This window comes from Phoca vitulina, unplaced genomic scaffold (assembly GCF_004348235.1).
Source record: "Phoca vitulina isolate PV1807 unplaced genomic scaffold, GSC_HSeal_1.0 scaffold6, whole genome shotgun sequence".
Classification (NCBI taxonomy): domain Eukaryota; kingdom Metazoa; phylum Chordata; class Mammalia; order Carnivora; family Phocidae; genus Phoca; species Phoca vitulina.
Window position 1 is genome coordinate 18,995,506 of NW_022589709.1, and position 27,128 is coordinate 19,022,633.

The window sequence follows — 27,128 nt, forward strand, 5'->3', positions numbered from 1 at the left end:
GGATGATGGGAGGGAACTGCGTGCAGAGCATAGCTGTAGAGCTCAGCCTTAGATGTGATGAGAAACAGCACATCTGGGGCTCCTGGGTAGCTCAGTTGGTTAAGCGTCTGCCTTTGGCTCAGGTCATGATCTTGGGGTCCTGGGATCGAGCCCCTCATCGGGCTCCCTGCTTGGCAGGGAGCCTGCTTCTCCCTCTCCCACTCCCCCTGCTTGTGTTCCTGCTCTTGCTATGTCTCTCTCTGTCAAATAAATAAATAAAATCTTTTTAAAAAAGAAAAGAAAAGAAACAGCACATCTAATGCCTCAGGAGGGCAGAAGGAGAGGATGGATTAGTTGTGGGCGCATTGGAGTTTGGCTTGGGGAGGATGAGGGAGTTCCCCTCTGATGGTTTCAATTTTCTTTGTGTGAAAAATAGCAAGGTCTTCTGACAGTATGAAGGGGGCTAGAATAGTCAGAAGTTTAAGGAGAGTAGTAAATGTGACATAAATAACTGTAAAAAGTGGGAAATCAAATTGATTAGAAAAGTGGAGAATCACACAAAAGTGTTGAGGGCTGATATGATGTTGCTAATCATATTAGTCTGCTGGAATTACAAGGAAATCTCTTAAAAGGGAGAGCAAATGGTGTCAGATTAAAAGAGAAAATCATGCGGCACCTGGCTGGCTCAGTCTATAGAATATACCACTCTTGATCTCAGGGTCATGAGTTCAAGCCCCATGTTGGGCACGGAGCCAACTAAAAAAAGTAATGAATAAAAATAAATAAATAAATAAATTTGTTAAAAAAGAGAAAATCATAACCTCAAATTTCCAGAGGAAAAAAACTGAAACAAAAGGTGAGAGCAACTTAGAGTTTCTCCAGCCTCAGAGGCAGGGGATGTGCAGAAATATGAATGAGACATGGTCAACTAATAAGGTAATTCTTCCCAGCTTTTGTCAAGCAACTGGCAGTAAGAGAAGTGAGTGTCTGTATAAGAACCTAAGCCAAAGAGGCAAGGCATTGCCGTGCCCATGATAATAATGTGGTTGTCCCCAGTTCCAGTTCTAGATATTAAAGAATATTCCCCACCCAGCAGCAAGTCCAAATTCTTTCCTGAAATTACGGGCAACAAGATGTGATAAATAGATGCAGCACTCACATGTGGGCTAATAGGGAACTTCAAAAATTAAGATGAGCACCCAACCAAGAATGACAAAACATTTGAGGAATGTTTTAACATCAAAAATGAGAAACACCACACCCCACAAAAGAGAGAAGTAACACCTAAGGAAATAGAGTAGACCAAACAGAACATGACTTAGTTCTTCTCTCCTATGAGCCAGGGGGAAGAAACTGGCTCAGGGTGTCTTACACCTGAACCCCAGCTTCGAAATTCACAAGTCAAGAATTTGCCTCTTTTGTATTCTGGTTCTATTGTGACAATCTTCCTTAAGGCAAAGGATGACTCAGAGTCTAGTCATCTGAATAGAGAGTTACATACTGGATAAAAACACATGGGTTTAAATATCAAAATATTTTCCCAACACACCAAACAAAAGATTATGTTATATATGTTACAATGTTAATGTAACAAACAGTAGAATTCAAGATGGAAAGCACTAAAAGGAACAGTGCTATTTCATATCAGTAAAAGAACAATTAACAAAGAAGTACTGAATTTTTATGTATCTCACATCAGAGCTTTTATTTTATTTTATTTTTTAAAGATTTTATTTATTTATTTGAGAGAGAGAGAATGAGAGACAGAGAGCATGAGAGGGAGGAGGGTCAGAGGGAGAAGCAGACTCCCTGCCGAGCAGGGAGCCCGATGCAGGACTCGATCCCGGGACTCCAGGATCATGACCTGAGCCGAAGGCAGTTGCTTAACCAACTGAGCCACCCAGGCGCCCACATCAGAGCTTTTAAGTAAATAGACCAAAATCTAATATAAATGTCAGTTAAGAGGATGAATTTTCTCTCTTAATACCTAATGAAATGAGCAATAAATAGTACACACATGTTGTCAACATTAGCCAAACTGGACTGGTGGCCAAGAAAATAACCAGAAGGGTCTGGAGCAAATGGAGAGGTCCAACTTCACTTGGCTCCCAGTAGCATTACTGGTGAATTAATAAGATCCTGAAGATTCTTGCTAATGGCATCAAACCTGGAATGATCCAACTCAAATAAGAATCTTTATCTTTTACCTCTTCTTTAAAAAAAAAAAAAATTATTTATTCATTTGAGAGAGAAAGAGCACATGTACATGAGCAGGGGTGGGGGCAGAGGGAGAGGGAGAAGCAGGCTGTCTGCTGAGCAGGGAGCCCAAAGTGGGGCTCTAACCCAGGAGCCTGGGATCATGACCTGAGCAGATGCTTAACCAACTGAGCCACCTAGGCACCCCTCTTTTACCTCTTCTGACTAAGAAAGTAGTACATACGGCTCCTGGAGAAGAATGGGGAAGGTAAACAATGGGACTGACTCTCAAACAAAAGGGAAAATTTCAGAACTACCCACTGAACTGGAAGAATGTCCCAAAGAAGAAATAGACAATAAACATTGAAAAGATTGTTTTAAAGACCACTGACCAAAGGCCTCTAGGAAAATATCCATATAAAAAAGTTAGATTTACCCTCCTACAGCAAGGGACAAAGTACTCCAGAGGAACTGTAGAGGCCTCAGCAAGAGGACCTGGAAGGGGCTTCTCACAGTATTGGGATTTGTGCTGGATTAGTCCCAGAAAAGTTAAAGAAGTAGGGACCAGTTATGGATTGAAGGTTGTCAAAAAGTTGGGGCAATTTAGTGGCTGGATATCTGAATAATTTTTATCTAGGAAGTATGAGGATTAAAGCAAGGGTAAAGCTGTCATTGGTAAAGGAGCAGCTGTGACTCAGTTTAGTCAGAAGTGGGGGATGTTGTATTGTTTTTATGGTTGCAAAGTGGTCTTTCTCTGTCTTGTTCCAGAAATGGTCACAGAGTGGCCGTGTGTACATTTTATTTATATTCTAAGAAGTATTGGGTTTTTTAAAAAAGATTTTATTTTTTTATTTGAGAGAAAGAGAGAGAGAGAGCATGTGAGAGACAGAGCATGAAAGCGGGGGCGGGGAGGGGCAGAGGGAGAAGCAGGCTCCCCAGTGAGCAGGCAGCCCAACTCCCAGGGATCACGACCTGAGCCGAAAGCAAACACTTAACCGACTGAGCCACCCAGGGCCCCTTAGTATTATTTATGTTCATTTGGGAACATCATGTCCTGGCTGCTAGCTGTCAGCAAGGGAGCTTTACACTTTCTCAAGAAAATCAACCTCCCTAGTAGTAAAGTAAATACAAACTATCAACAAATATCTTTTTTCATACATCAGATTGACAAAAATACAAAAGTAATAATACCCAGTGCTAAGGGAAATGTAAGGAAATAGGTTTTCTCATACATTATATATAGTGTGAATTGTTATAATTTTTATTATTATTACAGAGAATTTCAAACACATATAAAAGAAGACAATGGTATAATGAATTCCCATTATATCAGCTTCAATCCACTTCTCTCCCTCCAGTACTTTTCTGAACCCAATTATTTCATCCATAAATATTTCAGTATGATCTCTACCATTATCACATCTAAAAAAAAAACCCCATTCCTTAATTTAATGAAATATCTAGTCAGTGTTCAAATATCCAATTGTTTTATAAATATACTTCTTAATTTTATAGTTTACTTGAATCAAGATCCAAATAAGGTCCACACGCAGCTTTTTAAAGTAATATGGCATAATACATTTAAAACAAAAAATGTAGGGGCGCCTGGGTGGCTCAGTCAAGTGTCCGACTCTTGATTTCAGCTCAGGTCATGATCTCAGGATGGTGAGATCAAGCCCCGTGTCAGGCTCTCTGCTGGGTGTGGAGCCTGCTTAAGATTCTCTCTTTCCCTTTCCCTCTGCCCTTCCTCCCACCCAGTTCCCTCTCTCTCTCTCAAATAAATAAATAAATAAATAAATAAATAAATATTAAAAAATATATATATATATACATACCCTCTGATCTAGTGATCCTAGTCCTAACAATCTAAGAACAAATCTATGAGAATATTTATTGTGGCCTTGTTTGTAATAACAAAAAACTTGAGAACAACTTAAAAGTCCACCAGTGGAGGAACTCTCTATTGATTAATAATGTGGATGTCTGTAGTATGGGTAACTATGTTGCCGTTAAAAAATCAACTTGGATCTGTAGCTACTGATCCAGCAGGCTGCCCTGATGAATTAAAGAAGAAAGGATGTAACTGAGAAATATGTATAGTTTATGATCTCGCTTTTGTAAAAACAAATGACAACTCACAACCTTTGACGTGTATTTTATACAGTTATTTATATGTGTATACATGTATCTGTAGATTTTTTCCACTAGGCTTACATGGTTATGGAGAAAAATGCATGGGCTCACATACTTGCACAAAACATTGGGTACATGATGGTGGGCAAGGGAAAGTGCTTGAAGCAAGGGAAAACAAGAATAAAAACAGATTAGGGGCGCCTGGGTGGCTCAGTCAGTTAAGCATCTGCCATCGGCTCAGGTCATGATCCCAGGATCCTGGGATCGAGCTCCACATTGGGCTCCCTGCTCAGCGGGGAGCCTGCTTCTCCCTCTCCCTCTGCTGCTCCCTCTGCTGCTCCCCCTGCTTGTGCGTGCTCTCTCTCTCTCTGATAAATAAATAAAAATAAAATCTTTAAAAAAGAAAAGAATAAAAACAGATTAGCAAAATGGGAAAATATTTATGGTATGGTGTATGTTAACAAAGACAAAAGAAAACTTAATTTAAATGGTAGATTTTTATCTAGGATTTTTTTTTCAAAAGAAAATAACATTGGGAAAAAACCATTAACATTATTAACATTATATAAGTGTGCATATATATTCATAATAATCAAATAAATACATGTTAGAACAAAAAAATGAGAGCAAACCAATTTTTGTCTATTTAATTTGTCTGTCAAAAATACTAATGCAGGGACGCCTGGGTGGCTCAGTCGGTTAAGCAGCTGCCTTCGGCTCAGGTCATGATCCCAGAGTCCTGGGATTGAGCCCCGCATCGGGCTCCTTGCTCAGCAGGGAGCCTGCTTCTCCTTCTGCCTGCTGCTCCCCCTGCTTGTACTCTCTCTCTAGCAAATAAATAAATAAAATCTTAAAAAAAAATACTAATGCAGAAAAGGTCTGTTCAGATAATTATGTTGTACAAAGTGGTGTTGATGTAGTTTTGAAACGCTGGTGAGGTCTGGAGCCAATGGCCAAGAAAGAATTCTTGAGACGTCTTTGGTGCAAAAAAAAGGTGATTTTAATTAAAGCATGGGGACAGGACCCGTGGGCAGAAAGAGACTGCTGCCCCAGGGTTATGAGGGGTGGCTGATTATATACTTGGGAGTTGGGGGAGGTAAGGAAAAAAGGGAGGTGTTCAAAAGGACTTTCATATGCTAAAGAAGATTTATAGGATACTGGAGGCCTTGCTATTATCAAGCTAAGGTTGTTTTTCCTTCTAGTAAGACACTAACATTAAGATAGTTGGGAGCTTTCTGGAGGAATGTTACACTCTTTCTATTACAAGTCCTTGTTAATAGGCTGCAAGTCATAAAGAAACTTAATTTTGTTTACTTTCCCTTCTGCCTCTGTTTCCCACAACACCCATGGAAGGGAGGGTGATGTTAGGGCTCCAGAAAATTGAGTTATGGGTCTCTGGAAGTTAGGCTAATGATAAGAATGCTTTTTCCTTGTAAATCGCTAAGACTTTGGTAAACTGATGGAGACTCTTGTCTTGCAGGACTGTGATCTCTATTTAGTTAACCATTCGTTTTTCCTTCCCTTAGCTTTAGGGCAGCCAGGAGTGCCTGAGGAATGTTAAACATATCCTACTCTGGGGGGGAGGAGGTTGCAGGGTGTCAGCTTGTGCTTTGTCCTCAGCTTGCCTTCTGCTCCCTCATCAGTGTGACTCACTTCATTTCCTTCTTAACTTTGCAGATACCAAGGCAGGCCTCATATTTGGTCAAAATTGCCCAAGCAATCCTGGAATGCCTAGTTTAATGCAGTGTCACCTAATAAACCCCATAAAACTAAGGTTGGCATTGTGGTCATTAATGCAATTTGGCCTGACTTGGTGTACTAATCCAATTATTACTCCAATCAGAAATGTAAATTTCTTCACTCTGTATTTTCTACTACACTAACTGCTAATGAACAAGTTGTTAGGTACAAAGACAAGATTATGCAATTCATCCTCCCCCAAATCATTTCCTACATTATTCTAATTTAATGGATTGCTTTGTTACACAGGTTCTTTTGAACTCAGCTTCCGCAGGAGGCCACCAGTCCTATAGGTAAGCTGACTCAAGTCTCCCACTACTTCCCCCCATTCAATTTAAATTAATGAATTACCATAATGCCAAATGTTCCTTCAAACAGTATGCACCACTCACATAATTGTAAACAGAAATGTAAAGCCAACATCAAAATTTCATGGTCATACAAGGATTCAAAATGTGCTTATAATTATGTTTTAATACTATTATTCACTTGAAAATTACAATTTTTTTCTTTTTTCCCTTCAGAGAATTTGCAGACTCCCAGGAGGTCCATGCACCAAATGGAGAAGGAGATTTAGGATTTTAAGAAGCTTATTGATGAAAGCTGCTAGGACGATAACATCACCAATTAGCCTTTTAGTTCAATTCTAATTTAGAGCAGATTAGCCTTGCAATCAGGAGCTCCTAGTTTCTCTTTCTTTTCTCCCACTCCCCAAACTGGACCATTTCCCCATCAAACAATGCTATTTCAAAATTTTTAACAAAGAATTTGGCTTTCAATCAGCAATTCTACTTCTAGAATCTAACTCAAAGAGATATTTGATTCAGAGCACAAAGATGCAAGTACAGAAGTTAGAAACTGTAGCATGATGTTGTAAACATCCTAACTGTTCATTATTAGGTAACTAGTTGAATACATTATCCAAGCAATGTAATATTACCTTGCTCAATAATACCTTATCTATTCACACAAATTCTACTGATAGCTATTAAAAAGATGAACAGTCTAGGGGGAAAAAGTAGTGAAGATGGATGAACATTTTCAAAGAATAAACTACAAACAGTCAATGAACATTTGAAAAGTATCTCAACTTCATGTATAATAAATGCAAATCAGAACAAAATAACAATTTTAACTCATTTGATTGGCAACAACTAAAAAGTTTGATAACTAATGCTTGTGGAATTTTAGGAAACAAGCACTCTCGAACACTTTTGTCGTAATGTTATTTGGTGCAACCTTTCTGGATGATGATTTGGCAGTTTCTACCTACACGTAAAACACATACACCCTTTAACCCAGTCCCCAGTGCTTAAGATTTTCTCTATGGATATGCTGGCAAGCCTTGTTAAGATAAGTACAAAGATGTTCTTGCAACATTATTGGTAATAGTAAAATCAAAACTGCATAATAAACAAACAAAACCCTGAAAACAACCAAAATATCCACCACGGGGAACTGGTTAAATAAATTGTGGCATATCCTAACAAATGACTTTTTTTATGCAGGTGTTAAAAAGATATATTTACCTTACAGTTAAGAAATGATTCCCAAAATATATCAAATGAAAAAGCAAAGTAAATAACTCTATATAATAATGTGACCTTTTTTGTGTTAAAAAACAAAAAAAGAGAAAGAAATACAGATATGTAAGTAATTTTGTATGTTTGGAAGGATTCACAAGAAACTAATAAAGGCATTTGGCCTTGGGAAGACTGAACTAGAAAAGGGAGGGTGGCTCTCAACTTGCACTTTTTATTTTGTAACTTTTTGTAGCATGAATTTGCGAATCTCATAGATGTGTTTCTTTTAATTTTACAAACTGTTCAATGTAGGATATCAAGGTTGAGAGAATGTGATACACTTTTTTGTTTGCTTCTTTGTGTTTTTTTATCAAGTAAGAAGAAATATGTCATACTATTTTAAAAATATTATGAGCCAATAAAATGGATACTGTAGATCCATATTCACTGACACAGCAAACTGTAAGGATATATTTTTTGAACTAAGAAAGCCAATTGCCATACAATGTGCATAGTATGATCCTGTTTGTGTAAAATTGTGTGCACCTGTGAGTACTCACCATTCAGAAATGTCTAGAAAGATGTAATCCAAGTGGTGATGTGGTTACACATTCTATTTTATAACCATTCTAAATTGCTTTAATTTTCTCAAAATGAGGGTGTATCATCTTTGAACAGAGAGGATAAAACAAAATTTTTATGAAGATTTTGACATCTACTTGACATCTCGGCAAATTAGAAACAAGGATGGAAATGGGGAAAGGATAAGAAAATTATTTAAGTTATGTACAATGAGAGGCTGCCTACTAAAGCAGTCCAGTGGAAAAGTTAAGAGTGACCCGAAACTGGGAGATTATACCTGGAATCCAGCAGGAAGGACAGAGTGTTCTCTAAGGCATGGGAGAAACCTGAGCTGGCTAGCTGTAGCATAAACAAAAGTGGTCTGTAGGCACTGACCTTGCCATATTAATGAAAAAAAGAAAAATGACAGAAAATGACAACCTTTGAAAAATGTACATCCACCAAAAAAAAAAAAAAAAAGTCCCCATTAATAAGGCAGAAAGCCCTACTGCTCAGAACATTTTTACTGCAAATGATGGTTTCAAATCTCTATGCTAAAGTAGACATGCTCTTTGGATAAAGCTAAAAATATATGTCATTTTGCTAAGTACATATGAATACAAGCAAATACACAGAAAAGCTCTAGAGGAGGAAACACAGAACCAATGAAGAGGAGGAACTGGGATCAGGATGGAGGAGGTGGTCAAAGGAGCTTTTAACATTGTCCACAATGTTTCAATTTTTTGATAAAAGGAAAATATTCACATATTTTTACTGTGATAACATATACCTAAAATGTACTATCCTAAGCATTTTCTTTCTTTTTTTTAGGTAGGCTTCACACCCAGCATGGAGCCCAATGCAGGACTTAAACTCAAAACCCTGAGATCAAGACCTGAGCTGAGATTCAGAGTCAGACACTTAACTGACTGAGGCACCCAGGCACCCCTTAAACCATTTTTAAGTGTAAAATACAATGGCATTAGGATATAGTAACAATATTGTGCAACCATCACCACTATCCATTTCCAGAACTTTCTCATCTTCCCAACAGAAACTCTGCACCTATTAAATAATGCCCCATTCTCCCTTCCCCTAGCCCCTAATAACTTTATTCTATTTTCTATTTCTATGAATTTGCCTTTTCCCGTTAGCTCATGTAAGTAGAATCATACAATACTTATCCTTTTGTGACTGGCTTTTTTCATTTAGCATGATGTCCTCAAGTTTCCTCCATGCTGTAGCATGTGTCATAATTTCCATTAAGGCTGAATCGAATTCTAAATTGTTTATCCCTTCACAGGTTATTTCCACCTCTTGGCTATTATAAATAACATTGCTACGAAGATAGGTGGGTAAGTATCTGTTTGCATCTCTGCTTTTAAAGCTTTGGGGTAAATACCCAGGAGTAGAATTGCTGGATCATATGGTAATTCTATGTCTAACTTTTTGGGGAACTGCCAAACTGTTTTCCACAGCAGCTGCACCATTTTACATTCCCACCACCAATGAGCAAGGGTTCCAATTTCTCCACATCCTTGCCAAAACTTGTTTTCCATTTTTTTTAAATAATCGCCATCATAATGGGTGTGAAATGGTTTTGATTTACATTTTCACGTATTTTTTCATATGTAAGTTTTTAATTAAAAATTATTTTTAAAAAGAAAGTAAGGGATCGAGATTTGTCTTCTGCATTCACAAACTAGGGCTGCTAAGCTCTCTAAGAAGCAATGCCTAGCTTGCTCAGTTTCATCCCCAGCCCCTAACAAGGTGCCTGGCACCCAGTAGGCACTCAGGACTACGAGTTTCTCCTGCCATCCAAAACTGGAGTGCTCTTGTGAAACCTTTCATAAGCTGAAGTGGCGTAAAGCAAAGAAGCAATTACCATTAATTTATATGGAATTTTTTGAGTATTCCCAGACCCAAAAAATAACCTCTCTTAGGCTTTTCCATTACCATAGGACACATCTCACTAAGAGTTAACAAAACAAATTGAGAGAAAGCACAGATGCTCACAGATACAGTTCAAAGCTACAGTGGCTTGATGCTGAGATGCTGAGCCTAGTTGCTGGGGATGGAGCTTGGCAGGGCAACTCTCACTGCTGGGGGAGCATGCTGCCTCTGTCATGGCTGGCTGCAAAACAAATACTGAACACTATGTTTGCTTTTTGCCTTTTTTCATAAGAATGAAAATCCTCTTCAGATTTCTTTTGGTTAGCGAAAACAGATACTAATGTAGGTCTTCCACAAAAGCAAAGTGGTATAATATGAAACTTCCAAAAAGTGGGAATATTCATTGAATGAATAAATGACTGCATTAGCCTCTCAATGTATATGGGATTGATGTATGAATTAAGGGGAATAAGTCTATGAAGAAGTATCACCTTGAAAAACACACAAATACTATTCAGCCATAAAAAAAGAAGGAAATCCTACCATTTGCAACAACGTGGATGGACCTTCAGAGCATTATGCTACGTAAAATAATTCAGGGAAAGACAAATACTCTATGATCTCACTTATGTGTGGAATCTAAAACATTAAACTTACAGAAACAAAAAGTAGAGTAGTGGTTGCCAGGTTTGGGGGGGTGTGGAAATGGGAAGCTATTAATCAAATGGAACAAAATTTCAGTTTTAAGATAAGTAAGTTCTGGGCGTCTAATGTATAGCATGATGACAACAGTTAATAATACTTTATTGTGCTTGAAAGCTGCTATGACAGGAGAGCTCTAATGTTCTCACTATAACAACAACAACAAAATGATAATTATGTGAGGTAAAGGACGTGTTAACTAACTTTATTATGGCAAACATTTCATAATATATGCATGTATCAAAATATCACATTATACATCTTTTTTAAAAAGATTTTATTAGTGGGGCGCCCGGGTGGCTCAGATGGTTAAGCGTCTGCCTTCGGCTCAGGTCATGACCCCAGGGTCCTGGGATCAGCCCTGCACCAGGCTCCCTGCTCAGCGGGGGGCCTGCTTCTCCCCTTCCCTCTGCTTCTCCCCCTGCTCATATTCTCTCTCTCTCTCTCTCTCTCTCTGTATCTCTGTGTCTTGAATGAATACATAAAAAAAACCTTTTTAAAAAAAAGATTTTATTTATTCATTTGAGAGAGAGAGCCCAAGCAGGGGGGGAGGGGCAGAGGGAGAGGGAGAAGCAGACTCCCTGCTGAGCAGGGAGCCTGATGCAGGGCTCCATCCCAGCACCCTGGGATCTTGACCTGAGCTGAAGTCAGAAGCTTAACGGGCGGAGCCACCCAGGTGCCCCAAAATATCACATTATACATCTTAAACTTACACAATGTTATATGTCACCTATATCTCAATAAATCTGGAAAAAATAAAATAAGACAAATCACTCAAAAAAAAAAAAAAGAAAAATACACACACACACTAGTTTTTGAAAAAGACACCATCATTTTGGAAGCCTTGGGTAAACAAAATATTTCAAGACAGATCCAGGATGACCAAGCAACACTACTTACAGTTTTAAGAAAAGCAGCTTGAGGGCCAGTATTCTTCATCTGGGTTGTCAGATAAGGACAGGGTACTTTTCAAGTATACTCTTATTACACAATCAGGGACTCTGTGTTTCCTGAGTTTCAGACAGGATGGCTGATGAGAAAGATATATACAATCAGAACACTGTTGTACCCCTAAAGTCCTATCACTTTTTTTTTTTTTAGAGAGAGAGAGAGAGAGTATGCGCACTCAAGCTGGGAGGGAAGGGCAGAGGGAGGGAGAGAGAGAATCTTAAACAGGCTCCATGTTCAGCGCAGAGCCCGATGCAGGGCTTGATCTCACGCCCCTAAGATCATGACCTGAGCCAACATCAAGAATTGGAGGCATAGCTAACTGAGACACCCAAGTGCCCCAGTCCTATCACTATTTTTATGATCGAAAGTTAGTTACTAATATTAATCACTTACCATAAATTCTGCAACAAAAGTAGAATTAAAAATTTTTTCCAATTAGTTCATATATCCATGGATGAATATTACTTTTTATAGATGGCAACCACCCATTACTTCTCCCTAGCTGAAGAAGACAGGGCATTCAATTCGTTCCCCCATTCCCTTCCCACAATTTGAAAGTGCAGGGTAAAAGTGCAGGGGAAAGTCCCATTCCCCAAGCTGAGAACTTGTTTGAAAGTCGCTGAACCACTGACTTGAATGAGCCCCTGTTGTCCTTGGGTGTGAAGGAAGGGAGAAAAGAGCTAGCTGGTGCTGAGATAGGGGCCATAAGGACGAGAACTACCTGCATTTCCTTCCTTCTTGCATTAAGCATGTAAATTCTCCATGTGTGAGTCAACTAGACAGCGCAGAAGATCCCTGAGGCTTAAGGCTCTTGCTGGCACTCCCCAAGAAGCCACTCCAGGCAAGGATCCCCCCAAAACAAAAGGCTATATATTAGATTGCCCCTGGCAGGGACTGGTGGGGATGCCTGGGAGAAAGAGGTTGATACTGACTTCTCCTAGGTTGGGAAGTGCGTAGGGGAGGCCCCAGAGAGCAACTGTGCCCAGTCCAAGTAAGACTGCTGGCATCTGGGCTCCTGACACACTGAGAGAACTGTTACTGAAGTAGCAACAACCAGCAGAAAGATAACAAACAACTCTTCCTGGACAGTCTTGCAGAGAACATTCTCTCTCCTCCTCCTCATCCCTACTTGGGAGGAAACAAAAGCCAAGGGGAAAGAAGAGGACATTACCACCCCCTCCACTAATGGCTATTATAACCACAAGTCTACCTGCACAGAAGAATGGGAAGAGCTATGAATTAAATATGAGATTAAAGATTTTAAATGGGCAAGCCTAAAACATAATACTTGGAAAGAGACTGTATTAGTTACTGAAAGTGACTTCATAGTTATGGGACCAAAGTAGGATATTCTTTTTTTTTTTTTTTAAGATTTTATTTATTTATTTGAGAGAGAGACCGCAGGGGTGGGGCAGAGGGGGAGGGAGAGGGACAAGCAGACCCTGAGCTGAGTGCAGAGCCCCACATGGGGTTAGATCCCATGACCCTGAGATCATGACCTAAGCCAAAATCAAGAGTTGGATGCTTAACCAACTGAGCCACCCAGGTGCCCCTAGAGTAGGATATTCTTAAGGGAATTCACTGTCAGAGACCAAGAGGATTTCTAGAGACAGTGGTAATGGTTATTGGAGAAACAATAAAATTGTTTCATATTTATATCTCACAAGTTAAGATTTCTCAAACTGGTTATTATCATAATTTATAGTTCTTTATTAGTTTATTGTTTGTCTTCCTTATAAACTATAATCATCATAAACCAGAGACTATGTCTACCTTGTTCACTACTGTACCCCTTGAGTATAGCATATGTGCTTGACAAATTGTTAAATGAAGATTCCTTATCTTTTTTTTTTTTAAGATTTCACTTATTCATTTGACAGAGACACAGCGAGAGAGGGAACACAAGCATGGGGAGTGGGAGAGGAAGAAGCAGGCCTCCCGCGGAGCAGGGAGCCCGATGCGGGGCTCCATCCCAGGACCCTGGGATCATGACCTAAGCCGAAGGCAGACACTTAACGACTGAGCCACCCAGGCGCCCCAAGATTCCTTATCTTTTAAAGATACAAACTGAAATATCTCTAGAATAAACAGTGTAATGTCTTGGATTTACTTTAAAATAATTCAGGAAGGTGGGGGTGAGAGAGTGGGTGAGAATATAAGTGGAATAAGATTGATCATTCTTGAAGCTGGATGATGGGCACACGGGTTTCATTATAATCTTCTCTCTCCTTTTTTTAAAATATTTTATTTATTTATTTGACGGGGGGAGGGGAGAACAAGCAGGGTGAGCAGCAGAGGGAGAGGGGAGAAGCAGGCTCTCCGCTGTGCAGGGAGCCTGATGCGGGGCTCGACCCCAGGACCCTGGGATCATGACCTGAGCCGAAGGCAGATGCTTAACCGACTGAGCCACCCAGATGCCCCTTCTCTCTCCTTTTTTTAAAAAAACTTTTTAAAATTGTGGGAAAATCATAATTCACTTTCTTAATTTTAAATTTTTTCTCAATATGAAAACATTCAAATTTACATAAAAATTAAAGTAAACATCTGTATAACTACCATGTAGATTTGACAATGTTAACATTTTATTATATTTGCTTTATCTATATCTATCCATCCACACATTCACCTATCTTATTTTTGATGCATTTCAAAGTAACTTACAAACATCAGTATACTTCATCCCTTCACTATAGCATACATATCATAGAGTTCAAAATTTTTTCCCTGTCTGTTTTTTTAGGGTAAAATTTACTTACAGTGAAATCATATATTTACTATATATAAATATAACACTTAACACACACACACATATATATATATAATCTTTATATTTAAAAGTTTATAGTGTTATGTTTGTGTTCCCCTAAAATTCATATGTTAAAACTCTAACCCCCAATGTGATAGTATTTGGAGATGGGGTCTTTGAGAGGTAATTAAGGTTAGATTAGACATGCAGATGGAGCCCTCATGCTGGGATTAGTGGCCTTATAAAGAAGAGAGCTCTCTCTCTTTCTCTCTCTCCCTCCCCCTCTCTCCCTCCCTCCCTCCCTTCTTTCCTCCCTCTTTCTCTTCCTCTCTCCTTCCCTTTCTCTTTCTCCCTTCTCCTCTCTCCCTCCCTCCCTCCCCTCTTTCTCCCTCTCTTTCTCCCTGCATGAATCCACTGGGGAAAGACCATGTGAGGATATAACAAGAAATCTGCAACTCAAAGAGAGAGGAACCAAATTGGCCAGCACCTTGATCTTGGACTTCCCAGCCTCCAGAACTATGAGAAAATAAATTTCTATTGTTTAAGTAACCCGACCATGTTATTTTGTTATGGCAGCCTAAGCCAACTAAGACATAGTGTTATTAGGAAGCCACTAAAGGCAGTTTGATTACATACTCTCTTAAAGATCACTTTGGCTGAATGTGGGAAAAGGAATGAGAGAGGGCAAGAATAGATGCAGGAAGACGAGATAGGAGGCTGCTATAGTAGACTGGGCCAGAGGTGGTCTTAGCTGGCCTAAAGTCATAACAGTAGAGGCCAAAATAAGTGAAGGGGTGCAAAAAATATTTAGGAGATAAAAAGAGACAGGACTTGTTGGTGAGAAAGAAGTAGAAATCAAGCATCATGCTCAGATTTCTCACTTGAGCATTTGCTGGCTGGTAGTACCACCATTCATTGAGATAAGGAACAGAGAAGAAGAAGCAGGCTTTTATTTGAGGGGACAGGGAGTCGGTTTTAGACATATTCAACTTGAGATGCCTATGAGGTTTGATACACATTTGGATACATATATCTGGAGCTTTGAGGACAGGGCTAGAGATAAACCTAGGGAGTCATCGGCATGAAAATTATCATTTAAAGCCACAAGAATAGTTGACATTGTGTAGGAAGAGGTATGTGAAGGTGGCCTATGTCAGACCTCTGAGGAACATCAAGATTTAAGGAGTGAGTAGAGGATCAGGAGTCATCTAAGAAGACTGAAAAGAAGTAAGAGAGGTACAGAGTCACAGAAGCCTTGAGAAGATGGTGTTTCCAGAAACAGGGAGTTAGGGGCGCCTGGGTGGCTCAGTTGGTTGAGCAGCTGCCTTCAGCTCAGGTCATGATCCTGGAGTCCCAGAATCAAGTCCCAAGTCAGGCTCCCCGCTTAGCGGGGAGTTTGCTTCTCCCTCTGACCCTCTCCCCTCTCATGCTCTCTCTCACTCTCTCTCTCTCATATACATAAAACCTTGAAAAAAAAAAAAAAAAAAAGCAACAGGGAGTTAAATAAACCAAATGTCTAATGGCATTTGGTGAAGACAACTTAATGAATCCCTTCACAACAGGGATGATTTTAGTCGTTTGACCAGAACTTCTGAAATCCATTGGCCGTAGACTCCTCGCTCACCAGACCAGTGGTTTTCAATGCATGGTCCCCAGAATAGCAGCATCAACATTACCTGGGAAATTTCAGAAATACAAATTCAGAGCCTCATACAGACCTACCCCAGATTTAGAAACTCTGGGGTAGGGCCCAGCAATCGGTGTTTGAACAAGTCTTCTTGGGGATTGTGATGCTCTCTAAAGTTAGAGAATCACTGCACTAGACAGTGCTTAGGTAGCACCTGACAACCACTCCTTTGGGAAACAATCCCTCTTCGGATAAATACAATTTCCCATTGGACCTGTCAACACATATACCAAGTTGCTGGAGCATGAGCAACAGGATTTTTGTCAATAACCCACATTTATTGTAACACAGATCCTATCTTGATTTTAATGTTCCTACACTACAACCAGCCAACTACCTACCACTTCTCCCTCTATGGGGTATATCTTTCTTTTTACCTTTATAGCTTTGCTCATTCATAACATCTAATTATTCCTGGCGTGTGCTACCTCATGGCTTCTCTTTGTGCATTTTTTCAAGTTTCTGATCCTGCTACCAACTGTACAAGTGTCTAAATCTCACAGTGTAAATTCCTGAGTGACACAGATTGTTGGTGAAACTGCCAATTGGTACAACTTAGGAGTAATTTGGCATCATTTATCAAAACAGCAGAAACATCACCTTTGACCCAGTAATTCCACTTCTAGGAATTTATCCTACAGACGTACTGCACATGTGCACAAGGAAGTGGGGCCTCTGTGCCCCACTTGGCCACAGGCCAGGCCACCTACCCTCAGTCAGTCGGGGGCTCCTCCACCCCATCTGTCGGAGGCCAGGGCCCTCCCCTCAAGGGCAGTTAGTGGACGCGGGCTCAGTCAGAGGCCTGTTCACACCTCACTTCACACTTGGCGTCGGTTGGAAACAGGTGGGGAAGCCCCCTCAGTCTCAGCGTCACGCAAGCACGCCCGCAACACCGGCCCAAGCCGGCTGCGACTTGATTTTTCTCTCTCCTTTTTTCCTCCCTAGGAAGGGAGGACGAGTGCCCCCTGCCCCCGCCTAGCACAGCGCCCGCGGCCCTGACCCGATCGCCCGCTGCCCGCCGCCGGGGGCGGGGGGGGGGGGCAGGCTCCGGAGGGGCGGGGCGGGGCGGGGCCGGCTAGCGGGGGCGGGGCTCGGGGCGGGAAGGGGCGGGGCCGGCGGGGTGATGGCTCCGGTTGTCGCCGCTGCCGCCGCTACCGTCGCCGCCGCCGCTTCAGCAGCAGGAACCGAAGTCGCCGCCGCCCGGATCGCCGACCGCCCGCGCGCTGCCTCGGCCGGGGCCCGCAGCCATGGAGGACTTCATCGTGATCTCGGACGACAGCGGCTCCGAGAGTTCCGGGGGGGCCCGCTCGGGCAGGACGCGAAGGCTCCGCCGGGCCCTGTCCCGGACCCCCGGAGCGCTGCCCCGCCGGACTGTGGTGAGTGAACGAGCCGCCGCTCGCCAAGCCCCGCCGCGGCGGGAGTGCCGCCCCGGCTCGGGCCGCGCATCTTCGCGCCCCCCCCCCCGGCTTGGCCCGCTGTCCCCTGCGCCTCCGCCTCCCGCCCCTTGGCGCCTCACAGCTGCAGCCGCTTCCCGCCTCGCCGCCCGCCGGCCTCTCCCGCCCTGAGGACCGCCGCTGGCCTGGGCCACCGCCGCCGGGCCTCCCGGGCTCCGCGCTCCAGCCTCAGCGGGCCGGGGCTGGCGACTGCGGCCGAGCACATGGACGGCGTCTGGCGCGCCTGCGGCGGGGGGTGCGGGAGCCCGCTGCAGGCGGCGGCCTCAGGCCGGGCCGCGGGCTCCCTTGGACCCGGGGTGGGGGGCGGGGGACTGAAGGGACGCGGTCCTGGGGGCTGTCCCGGATCTCGAGGCAGGGCCGCGGGAGCGTGTAATTGTTTGGCCTGTGGTGGGTACAGATGTGTGCAGGGAGGTAACAGGAGCCTGGGCTGGGAAAGAGGGAAGCGCGGGCCTGAGCCTGAGCCAGATGGTGGCCGCGCTCCAGGGCCTGGCAGCCGAGCGAGGGGCCCGATTTTGGAGTTGTGCAGGAGGGCGATTTATTTCACTTAGCAAACATTTACCAAGCTCTAAAGGAATAGGGAGGGAAATACCTTGCTCTGTTTCTTTTTCCCTCGAGCCCCTTAGTCTTTGTCCTTCTTCCTGAGATGGTGAATGAAATATCTACGGTCCCTGCCTTTCTAGAATCCTCCACAGATATTTACTGAACCCCTAATGTGGGCTAAATGTGCTAGGCCCTGGGGATACTAAGGAGAACACAACATCCGTGGTCCCTCTCATGGAAGGTGATATATTCAACAAGTGACTATTGAGTATTCAAGGGGTGGGAGGTGGACAGGCTTTCTCTCTATCAGAAGACTCTCAACATCAGACTTCAGCAGTCTTCCCAGCCTCCCATGGCCACACCCCAGAAATAAAAGCATTCTCATGCTGGTGTTATTTGTATAGATCTGTAACCAAGAATTTAAGGAAGACACCTTTCTTCATATGCAAATACTCCTTCAAGACAAATCTCCTAGCTTCTGCTCCTCCAATCCCAGCTAGTTTGCAGTCCCTAAGTCTCCACTGCGAGCCCCTTCTGTTTCCCAGGTATAATGCTAAATGCTAGGTGGTCATTACAAAATGAGTGGCATGCAAAACCAATTAACTTCTGGTCCTGTGTAGCCATGGTTCAAGCATGAAGGATTCTCAGTAAATCTCAGTTAAGAATTTAGATGAGATGGACAGAAGAGATTTTCAAAGCAGAAGTGAGCCAACTTGGTAAGTGAATAGCAGTGTGTAGGACGTAATAGACCCACAGTAAATATTTGTTGGATGAAAGAATGGTTGAAGGAAGAGAGGAGAGAGAACAGTTCAAATGGATGTTTGATTAAGTGAGAGCAAGTACAAGAGTAGGAGCAAGCTTGAGGCAGAAGAGATGCTGCATTCAGTTTGGACCTCAGAGGAGAGGACTCTGGGACTCTGGAGAAAAGTCAGGACTGGAGAGATTTGGTAATCATCCAAGTAGAAAAGAGCCCTGAGGGCCGAATTGTGACTGAGATCAGCAAGGAAAAGACTAAAGGGAGAAAAAAAGGTGGAAGGAAAAAATACTGCAGAATAACTCACAACTGCCTTTCCTCCTAGTTCTTCCTCTTTCCTATTGCTTCTTCTCTCAATCCTCCTTAAACTTTGTCCATCTACCAGCTCCTTTTCCTCCCAGGTACTGTCCAACTTCCCTCATCCTGGCCCGGCTCCCTTCTTCAAGTGCATAGATGTCATCCTTATCCCAGTCTGTGGTGTCTCTTGTGGCCCTTCACACACATACGGATATGTGCTCAAACTGCTCCCCTCCCCTCTGACTACCCAACCAAGCATTTTCATCTTGAGCCTTTTGAATAGTACCCAGTGTAAATCTTGCTTCTCCATATACTTACTCCAATTTTCTTAAACATTCCAGGCTCGTTCTCCTTTTATCATTCTTGCAAATTAAATAGGGCAGTAGAATAACCATGTAAAAGATCAGAGGCAGTAAGAGACTTGCAAGGTTAAAGCCTAAAGCTCCTTTGTCTAGCTTTCCCTGAAGACCCTGAGGTCAGGGAGACCTCTTCAAATCAGGATCTCCCCCACAGCAGCTGCAAGAGCTTTGACAAGTTGTCACCTCTCTCAGCTTTTGCACTTGAGAATGTTGATACCTGGCAGGACCATTAGAAGGTTTTTAATGAGGCAATGCAAGGAGAATGCCTAGTATCAATGATAGCTTTTGCTACACTTTGTGTTATTTTTCAATCAAGCCTAACCTTCTCAAGCTTGGCAGGCAATGAAATAAAAGAAACAAGTTCTATTTATTTATTTTTTTCTTTTTTACAAATATTGACTGAGAAAACAACTTGCTTGAATTCAGGAAATCAGAAAACCATCTACAATACTGTAGTTAACATTTCTGAACTCCTGGTTCTAAACCTGGGCTCTAGTCTTCATTAAGTTTATGAAGTGTGTCTGTGTTTTTCATAATACTTAATTGCTTTTTGTTTCCCATTTATAGACGCCGAACATATTCAGACAGTTTTTGTTGACCTAATTACAAAAAGTTTAGAAATATATGTAGAAGAAAATTAAAATTCCTGTTAATCTCACCATCCAAAAAACACCAACCAGTGTTGACATTTTGAAGTGTGTCCGTCCAAACTTTTATCTGTAAATGCCCGTGTGCATTCATACATACCCATGTATGTGTCTTCCCCATATGTTTTTGCAAAAATGAAATTTTGCTATACATGTGGGGTTTTCTAATTTTTTAAAAAAGATTTTATTTATTTATTTGACAGAGTGAGAGAGAGAGCACAAGCAGGCGGAGCGGCAGGCAGAGGGAGAGGGAGAAGCAGGTTCCCTGCTGAGTAGGGAGCCCAATGCGGGACTCTATCCCAGGACCCTGGGATCATGACCTGCGTGGGAGGTAGACTCTTTTAAGATTTTATTTATTTATTTTTAGAGAGAGAGAGAGAGCTGGGGAAGGAGCAGAGGGAGAGGGAGAGAATCCCAAGCAGACTCCACGTTGAACTAGGAGCCCAACACAGGGCTCGATCTCGGGACCCTGAGACCATGACCTGAGCCGAAACCGAGACGGATGCTTAACCAACTGAGCCACCCAGGCGCCCCTACATGTGGAGTTTTTTAGCTTGCCTTTTAATACACTTTTTATCTCTTGCTGCACCAATAAATACATGCCTCCCCAATATTTTTTTTTTTTTAAGATTTTATTTATTTATTTGACAGAGAGAGAAATAGCGAGAGCAGGAACACAAGCAGGGGGAGTGGGAGAGGGAGAAGCAGGCTTCCCGCCGAGCAGGGAGCCCAATGTGGGACTCGATCCCAGGACCCTGGGATCATGACCTGAGCCGAAGACAGATGCTTAACGACTGAGTCACCCAGGCGCCCCCCAATATTTTTTTTAACAAGGAGGAACTTTTTTTTTTAAAGATTTTACTTATTTATTTGAGAGAGAGAGAAAGAGAACATGAGCAGGGAGGAGGGGCAGAGGGACAAGTAGGCTCCCTGCTGAGCAGGGAGCCCAACAGGGGGCTTGATCCCAGGACCCTGAGATCATAACCTGAGCCACCCAGGTGCCCCTCCTCCAAAATATTTTTAATATATTTCATTGTACAGATTTATAATTATATTTATAACTTCCTATTAAAGGATATCATGCTGACATTTCTAAACTTTCTTTGTCATAAACAACACAGTATAAAGTCCCTCATAAGTAATCTTTGTACCCTTGTTCATTTGCTTGTTTAAGATAAGTTCCTCTTAGAAGTGAGTGTGAAGTCAAGAGGTATGCCCCCTTTAAGAGCTTTTGATATATATTGCCAAATTTCCTACAGAAATTGTGCACCAATTATATTCTTACCATACTCTTTTCTCCACTACCTAGTCACTCCCAGATATTGTCAAATTTTTTTGGTAAATATTTACTGAACACTTACTATATGCCAGGCACTTGTAGGTGCTAAGAATACAGCTGTGAATAAAACCAAGTCCCTGCCCTTGTGGAGGTTCTGTTTTAGTCAGGGGGAGACAAACAATAAACAATCACATAAATGTAATGTCAGACAATATACAGAGTGTTAGAAAGAAAAACAGGCATTTTTGTTCTTTTAATCTTTGCTGATATGATAGTCAAATTCTGTGAGCTGTCCTGGTTTTAATTTTTTTCTGTGGTTGTGAGTTATTCTTTCAGTAAATACTTATTGAGCACATGCTCTGACCCTGGGGACCAGAGGTAAACAAGGTAACAATGGGCCTACATTCTAGGGGGGAAATATAAGTAATAAACAACTATTAAAAAAGTGACCAATGTAATAGTAATTTGAGTGGAGTTGGGAACATTAGATGTGTTTTCAAAGAAGGCCTCTCTCTGAAGAGTTAATATTTGATCTGAGAACAAAATGACAGAACAGATTTGTTATGAGAAGATCTAAGGGAATTAGGTAGCAGCAAAGGGTGCAGCAAAAGCAAAGACTTGGAAGTAGAAATGGCATGACTAATTGGAGGAATCGAAAGGCCAGTGGGGCTGGAATGTAATGAGTGGACAACAGAGTCCTAAAAGATTAGAAATAGGTGGGCTAGGTCATATAGGGTCTTGTAGACCACAATAAGGAGTTCAGATTTCATCCTTATGTAATAAATCTTTGAAGGGTTTCAGGCAGTGGAATGACATAACCTGATTTATATTTTAAAAGGTGACTTAGCTACTGTGAGAAGATAGGACTGTAAGGAAGGTGACCATATAATTTAGTATCCAAATGGGAATCCTTTTGCAAATGAAACGGGGCACTGACTGGAGGGGATGTCAAGCAACAGGTAAGAACTGGAACTGTCCCAAACAAACCAGAATTATAGCCACCTTCCTGTAAGAGGACCAAAGTAGAATCAGGGAGATCATTTTTTGAGGTTGCTGCAGTAGTCCAGACCAAAAATAATTGTAGCTTGGAATTGAGTGGGCTGGGATACTGGAAGGATTTGGTAGATATTTAGGAAGTAAAATCAAGTCCTGAGAACTTGGATGGGGATAGTGAGGGAAAGGGAGGAATCAAGAATGATGCCCTGGTTTTGGCCTGAGCCACTGGATGCATGTTGTTGTCATTCATTGAAATGAAGAAGACTTGAGGAGGAACAGGATTGGAAGAAAGATTCAAGAGTTCTGTTTTGAAGGTGTTTTAAGTTAAGATGCTTATGGAATAGCCAACTGGAGATGCAAGGTATATTGTTTGTATTGAGTTTGGGGGCCAGGGGAGAAGTTCTGACTAGGGACACAGATTTGGTATCATTGGCACATAGATTGTAGTAAAATCATTGATCTGGGTGAGATCATCTAGGCTAAGAATCTACAGGAGGAAGACCATCCTGAACTCAGGGATAGGGCACACCACAGTGTCTACCTCAGGCAAGGGAAGGAGGAGCAACTAGTGAGGTTGGAGATCAGAGTGTGAGCTGGACATCTCTATCACCAATAGATATGTTGGAGATATATGTATTTATATATATATATATAGAGAGAGAGAGATACTGTGTGTGTGCATCTGAAAATTACCTATTCTCCTATTGGGGTGTTATTTGTAAATTTTCCTTCCATATTAAAGACTTTTTATGGGTTGAATTGGGTCCTCCAAAAAGATATGTTGAAGTTCTAACCAGCACTACAGAAATGTAACCTTATTTGGAAATGGGGTCGTTGCAGATGTTATAATTCAAGATGAGGTCATACAGAGTAGGGTGGGCCCTTAATCCAATATGACTGCTGCCCTTATAAGAAGACATGAAGACAGAGGAAGAACACCATGTGACAGTGGAAACAAAGATGGGAGTTGCAGCTGCAAATCAAGGAATTCCAAGGATTGCTGGTGACACCAGAAGTTAAGAGAAAGACTTGGAACAGATTCTCCCCTAGAGACTTCGAGGGAGCATGGCACTGCAGACAGCTTGATTTTGACTTTTAAGCCTCCAGAACTGTGAGAGGAAAAATTTCTGTTGTTTTAAGCTAGTTTGTAGTAATTTGTGCTAGGAAACTAATACAGCCCCCTGTGCCATACACATTACCTTTTTTCCCCCAGTTTTGACTTCTTTTGGTTCCTTACAGAAGTTTTATTTTCTTTTTCAGATTTTATTTATTTATTTGTCAGAGAGAGACAGTGAGCACAAGCAGGGAGAGTGGCAGGCGGAGGGAGAAGCAGGCTTCCCGTTGAGCAAGGAGCCCAATATGGGACTCCATCCCAGGACCCTGGGATCATGACCTGAGCTGAAGGCAGACACTTAACAGACTGAGCCACCCAGGCATCCCTTTACGGAAGTTTTAAATTCTTATGTAGTCAGTCCTATCACTTTTTTCCTTAGAAAGGCTTTCCTCTTAAGATTATAAAAATATTTTTACATTTAATTTATTAATCCACCTGGAATTAGTTTCAAAAAAGGGATAAAACAGTAATCTAATATTTTTCTTTCCAGATGGTTAGCTATTTGTCCAACATTGTTTATTGAATTTTTTACTCTTTCTACCCAGTGGTTTGAAATATTACCTTTATCAAATCGTAAATTTTATATATTTTTATGTCTATTTGTGGACCTTCTCTTCTGGCCTTGGTACATGCTACTTTAATAATAAGCAGAAGAGGGGCTTAGAAGAGCCTAGCTAGCTCAGTCGGTAGAGCACATGACCCTTGATCTCAGGGTCATGAGTTCAAGCCCCATGTTGGGCATGGAGCCTACTTTAAAAATAAAAATAAATAATGATAATAAGAAGAAACTCTTCATTGCTCTTTTTAGAATTTTTTTTTAAAGATTTTATTATTTATTTGACACAGAGCAAGAGAGAGACAGAGAGACAGAGAGCAAGCACAAGCAGGGGGAATGGCAGGCAGGGGAGAAGCAGTCTCCTTCCTCAGCAAGGAGCCCGATACGGGACTCGATCCCAGGACCCCGGGATCATGACCTGAGCCAAAAGCAGCCGCTTAACCGACTGAGCCACCCAGGCGCCCCCCTTTTTAGAATTTTTTGACTAGTTTTTGTATATTTATTCTGTCAGATAATTTTAAAATCATTTTGTCAACTTCCAAACAATTTCTACTTCTAAAATTGGGATTCCACTAAATTTAGAAATCTATAGTTTGTGGTGTTTTACTTAATGAAGTTTTACACTTTTATATATGTATTTGTGCATCTTTTATCTTTATGGGTTTTTTGTTTTATGTTTAGAGAGATCTTTGCTGTCCTGAGATTATTCTCCTTTTACTTCCTTATCATTGTTCCTTTACCATCTCATTCTTAACATTTAGGTCTTTAATTCATCTGAAATGTTTTATATGGTGTGAAGTAAACTCACCATTTTCCATATACTGTATTGGCGTATTTCTAAGATAGCACCAAATCTAAGATTCGCTGTCAACTTTTTTTTTAATAAAATTTTATTTATTTATTTGACAGAGAGAGACACAGCAAGAGAGGGAACACAAGCAGGGGGAGTGGGAGAGAGAGAAGCAGGCTTCCCGCGGAGCTGGGAGCCCCATGTGGGGCTCGATCCCAGGACCCTGGGATCATGACCTGAGCCGAAGGCAGATGCTTAACTGACTGAGCCATCCAGGTGCCCTAGATTTGCTGTCAACTTAAGATAAACAGCTTTTCAGGAAAAAAGAAACTAACACATGAAATGTGAGACCAACTATTAGATGCACCCTGATTCTAGATGTATGGGGGAAACATTCTAGATGCTCGGGTTTATAATATGTTAACTGTCTGGGAGTAATTTCTCAAATAATTATCTTTTCTCCACTTATTTGAAACAGATTTTTTTTTAAAAGATTTATTTATTTTAGAGAGAGAGAGAGCATGCAAGCAAGCAGGGGATGGAGTGGGTGGGGGAGGGATAGAGGGAGAGAGAGAATCCTGAAGCAGACTCCGTGCTGAGCGTGGAGCCTAACTCGGGGCTCATCCCAGGACCCTGAGATCATAATCTGAGCTGAAAGCAAGAGTCAGCCACTCAACCAACTGCACCACCGAGGCACCCCTTGAAACACATTTTTAACACCAAATTATTTTACACACTTACGTCTGTTTCTGGGATTTCTTTTGTGTTTCATTGATTTGTCTGTTCTCAGTGACAGAATTTTACTGTTTTATTTTTGCAGTTTGATAATAATTTTTGGTATCTAATAGAGCAATTACCTCTCCTTATTTTCTTGGTGATTGTGTCTATTTAGTCCTCCAAAAGAATTTCAGAATCATTTTGTCAAGGATTACATTAGATCAGGGTTTCTTTGGGTCAGATAATTATTTTCTGTGGGAGGCTGTCCTGTGCACTTTGGTCTCTGCCCACTAGATGCCAGCCAGTAGCAGCACTTCTCTCCCGTGACTTGTGACAACCAAAAATGTCTCCACACGATGCCAAATGTCTCCTGGAGGGCAAAATTGCCACTGGTTCAGAACCACTACATTAGATTTATAAGTTAATTAAAAAAGAATTAATATCTTTATAATACTGTCTTCCTAATTAGAAGCATGGTTTAACTTTCATTTTCTGGGGTTTACTTTTTGGCAATCAGTAAAACTTTCTTTGAATCCTGTGCCTTTCTTATCCTGGAGCTAGTGTTTTGATTCTGAATGACTGGTTGCCACATAGGGTTGAGCATATTAATCATGGTGAGCCTCACAGAGTAAGAATAGCTGGCATTTATGCCAGATAGCATGTTAATTAAGTACTTTGCATGGATTAACTCATGTAATCTTCACTGCAGCCCCATAAGGTTGATACTATTATTATCCCTATTTGATAGATGAAGAATCTGAGGTAGGGTCAACCAAGTGCTAACTGGTAGAGCAAGTTTACCACCACTAGTCTCAGTCTTGAAAATCCTGAAAACCTCTTACCAGGTTTCCAAGGGCACATCCTCTGGAGATGCTAGAAATAAATGGATAAGTTGAAAAAAGCAAGTTACAAAATATAATTCTATTCTTTAAATGTGTCATTTTGTAAGAATAGACCCATTCGGGTTTTTTAATCCAAAAATTATTTTTTAAAACTCTATCATGTACTTTAAAATATTTTTAAAAATCATCTTCTCTTTCTCAGTCCCTTCCCCCAAATATAAGTTCACTGTTGGACACAGCCATATCCCCAGCAAGTAGCTTAATGCCTTGAACAGAATTAGGTGCTCAGTAACTATTTATTCAAGGAGAAACAGAATTCTTATTACTGGTTTTCTAAGGAATCTTTTTTTCCTGGTAAGTTTTGTTACGGTTATGTCAAAATAACCTTGTGTAATGGGAGAGCCAAGGCATAAATATGGCACCTATCCCAGGCTAATTTTTTTTTTTCCAGACTAATAAAGATTTTTGGAATGAAAAATATATGTCTATGTCTAGAGTAAAAGGCAAAATTCACCTACATTTTGAATTTAAAACATCAAATGCCAAACTAATTCGAATCTTAAATCAAGGTCAGCTCCCACGTAAGCCTCCATCAACAGCTTTATTAAGATATAATTCCATACCTTACATAAAATTCACCCATAAAATTCCCTGAGTTGTTTAAGCCTTACC

The 27,128-nt window shown here is 41.3% G+C and overlaps 1 protein-coding gene and 1 long non-coding RNA gene across 2 annotated transcripts in view; one reads left to right on the forward strand and one right to left on the reverse strand.

The window, feature by feature from the left end:
- Nucleotides 1-17,110, reverse strand: part of LOC116632131 — a 55,934-nt gene extending 38,824 nt beyond the window's left edge. Inside the window, exons 1-2 of the long non-coding RNA XR_004299344.1 lie at nt 16,822-17,110; nt 11,628-11,757 (exon numbers count right to left, since the gene is read on the reverse strand). This is a non-coding gene — a long non-coding RNA (uncharacterized LOC116632131). The remainder of the gene's footprint in view (nt 1-11,627; nt 11,758-16,821) is intronic.
- A 115-nt stretch (nt 17,111-17,225) lies between these two features.
- The window catches only part of SIMC1 (SUMO interacting motifs containing 1), a 97,380-nt gene continuing 87,477 nt past the window's right edge, over nt 17,226-27,128 (forward strand). Inside the window, exon 1 of the mRNA XM_032403757.1 lies at nt 17,226-17,487. Within this exon, the coding sequence (XP_032259648.1) occupies nt 17,359-17,487 (129 nt within the window). The 5' untranslated portion in view covers nt 17,226-17,358. The remainder of the gene's footprint in view (nt 17,488-27,128) is intronic.